The 2,999-nt window shown below is 58.1% G+C and overlaps 1 protein-coding gene across 2 annotated transcripts in view; it reads right to left on the bottom strand.

Moving 5' to 3' along the window:
* TUFT1 (tuftelin 1) overlaps positions 1-2,999 on the bottom strand; it is a 31,167-nt gene that overhangs the window by 4,019 nt on the left and 24,149 nt on the right. For both annotated transcript variants that reach the window (XM_006919779.3, XM_015595533.2), the window contains 3 exons: positions 2,602-2,730; positions 1,955-2,049; positions 45-150 (listed from right to left, as the gene is read on the bottom strand). In XM_006919779.3, the coding sequence (XP_006919841.1) occupies positions 45-150; positions 1,955-2,049; positions 2,602-2,730 (330 nt within the window). The remainder of the gene's footprint in view (positions 1-44; positions 151-1,954; positions 2,050-2,601; positions 2,731-2,999) is intronic.

Genomic DNA, 2,999 nt, shown 5'->3' with positions numbered 1-2,999 from the left:
CGGGATGGGGAGACAGGCGGGGCGGCTGGCCTTGGCCTGCGCACCTGCTCTATCATCTGCCGCACTTTCCGCTGCTGGCTCTTGAGCATGTCGTCCAAGTGGTGGATCTTCTCCCGCAGCCTGGCCACTTCGCTTTCCAGGTCCGCTGCCCTGAGGGTAAAGATCAGAAAGCTGAGGTGAGCGGGAAGGACACTGTCCGCCCGGCCCCTTGGGCACGGGGTTCCATCAGCTGTGATCCCCTCCGCCCGAGGCCCCGTCAGCCCTGAGGAGTGGGCAGAGACATCATAGGACGTCCCATCGGGAGCGTCACCAGAGATCATGTCCGAACGAGGGGACTGAGAAGGGATAAGTCCTTCTGGAAAGCTCTAGAGGGCAAAACTGGAGCCAACACATGGGCATTCCCAGGGAGCAGTTCCTAAGTAAACACAGAGACGTCTCAGTACTAATGCTGTCAGAAGTGGGCTGCCTCACGTGTGAGGAGCTCCTCGAACCAGGAAAGGATCGGGCAGGAGCTGGGATTATGACGCCAACGCCATCGAGCTGGTGGCAGGGGTTTCATGCCAAGAGGGAGGTGGGATCTGAGGACCCTTACGGCCTCTCACACAAGTCTGTTGCTAAGTCTCCTGATTCCGTTAAGATCCCCAAAGGTCGAGCGACAGGGGAAAGTGTCCTAGACCTCAGACCTCTGAAGACTTCGGTACCCAGGCCCTTCCGGTTCTGCCTGAGGAAGCAGACAGGTGCCTGCTGCCAGCAGGTGGGCAGTTCTGGGGGTGAGGTGGGGCGTAACGCAATCTGAGCCCCCCAACAACCTGCCTAAGCTTCAAACATTCTAAGTTCCCACCCTCAGCTCTCCAATGTCCTCTCTCTGTGTCCTTTCATTTAGAAATCAGCACTGATGATGCGTAGCTATTATTCGCCATCCCCAAGCCTCGGTTTTGGATTATCTGGTCTTTTTTCGTTTCTCCCGTTTCGTCCTCTAGCCGCCTGCCCGTGGGCACCCCGCCACTGAGCAAGAGGGAGTGCTGAGCAATTTGAGGCAATTCTTGCTCTGGAGCCAAGTGAGAAACGAGGCTACATGTCCGCGCTTTCCCTGCTGGGCGGGCCCAGATCACGCTCATCCCAAAGGACAGAAAATGCCCCCAGCAGACCGAGGGGTCCACGAAGGCCAGGTTTATGTCTGTCTGTTAATCTTGGAATTCTTTAGAAGGCCCTTCAGGTAATGTCTGTTGAACTTAAAAAGGTCCAATTCGTACAATGGAGATCAGACCCAACGTGCTGGTGTTAAATTTGATTTACCATTTGAGATCTTATTTATTAATTGCCAACGGCATAAAGAATTTCCCAATTCTTGAAAGTCCAGAATGGCCCAATCTTTACTCTGTAGGTTTCACTGGTCTGGGGCTTCCGATCCCCTCTGACTGGGGGGAATTTGCAAGGCCATCGAACCCCGGAGTAGAAAGGACCTCAGAGATGCCCTCTGTGCCACTAGACAGGTGGCCCTCGTGAAAGGAAGATCCGCGTCTCTTCATGAAGCTGCTCGTTGTATTTTTCACCAGCTTGATTTGTGAGGAAGTTACCCGATTTCACCCTCGAATAGTTTGCAGTCAGTTGCTTTGGCGGGGGAGACCGTGGTGTGACAACACCCCACCCACATCCGGGAAAACGACCAACGGCAATGGCAGATGCTTTCCCAGCTCTCACTCGACCTTGGCTCTCAGACCATAAAAACCTTTTCTTGAGGTGATTGCTCCATGGAAAATGAGCTCCCCGGAGATGGCAGCCTCCCAAACAGCATCTCCCAGGCGGGGCCCCACCCTGAGCAGGCACACTGTGAGTCAGAGCCGGAAGATCTGACATCAGCACCAGCTTCTTCCCCATGTCTAGCTGCCCTGGGAGCCGCACGGCCCTCCCTCCCCTCCCTGCACCCCAGCTTCACGGCGAACAGGGCCCTTACTTTTCCTGTTCTGCTCGGCAGTCAGCACTCTGGCTCCGAAGCTCCTCCAGGGCCATCTCCCCTTCCCTGACCTTCGCCAGTAAGGCCTGATGCTCCTGGAGGGGCCGGAGGAAAGAAAATCTAGGATGAGGCGATGGTGACAGCTTGTGCAACAGTTCAGGGGTGAGATGGGCACCGGGGCTGGGGCTCAGCCCCTCCTGGGCCTTGGACAGCTGCCGAAGAGCAGCAGGCCAAGCTGGTTTGATGGGGTGCCATCTCTCGTCAGGGACAGCCCTTCCCAGCCTCAGCACACAGAAACTTCCCGGCCTCACCCAGCTGCCCAGAAGGAGAGCCTGGTGCTGTACTACCCGGGCCCACCTGCCAGCTGCGGCTGCCAACCCCTCAGAAACCGGGCCGAGTGGCTCCTGAAGAACAGTCTTCAGCCCCCATGAAGGGCAGCTGTCTCAGAATGGGCTAAAACGGAACCGGGTTCAAGTCCAGTTGGTGAGGGCTGAAACTGAATGACAGCCGGGCTGAAGGGTGCTCGCAGGTATTTGCCAAAGGAAGCTTTTCCGGAGCCGCTCAGAAAAGGAGGGTCTGCACAGCCCCCCCAGTGACCCCGGGCACCCTGGCCTGGGAGCCTGCTCTCTGCGGGGCTCGGCGGTTACCGTCTGCATGCCCAGCAGGCGCCTCTGCAGCTCCCCGACCTCCGTCTCCCTCTGCCCCGCTCGGTCCTCTGCTCTCTGAAGGGCCACGTGACTCTGCTCTGCTTCTCTCTGGTACCGGCTCACTGTGACCTAAGACACAGGGTGGGGCTGTGTGACGTGGGGGCGAAGAGCGCAAACATGGATAAAAGGCTTAGGAAAGACCCGGGAACCAGGAGCGGTGGCGGGAGAGGGGCGACTCTGACGAGCACGAGCACCCGCAGCGCTCCCCACCCCCTCATCCTAGGCCACTCGGGCGACTGGCCGAGTCACTCCGTTTCCAGGGTCCACTGGCTCAGAGCCGATCGAGCTGCACTTCGGAACGACACCTAGAACCCACAAGCAGCGCTTTCCAGCGGCTG

This window comes from Pteropus alecto, unplaced genomic scaffold, assembly GCF_000325575.1.
Source record: "Pteropus alecto unplaced genomic scaffold, ASM32557v1 scaffold106, whole genome shotgun sequence".
Lineage (NCBI taxonomy): Eukaryota > Metazoa > Chordata > Mammalia > Chiroptera > Pteropodidae > Pteropus > Pteropus alecto.
The sequence above is the reverse complement of the archived record's forward strand: the minus strand, read 5'-3'. Positions and strand labels throughout refer to the sequence as shown.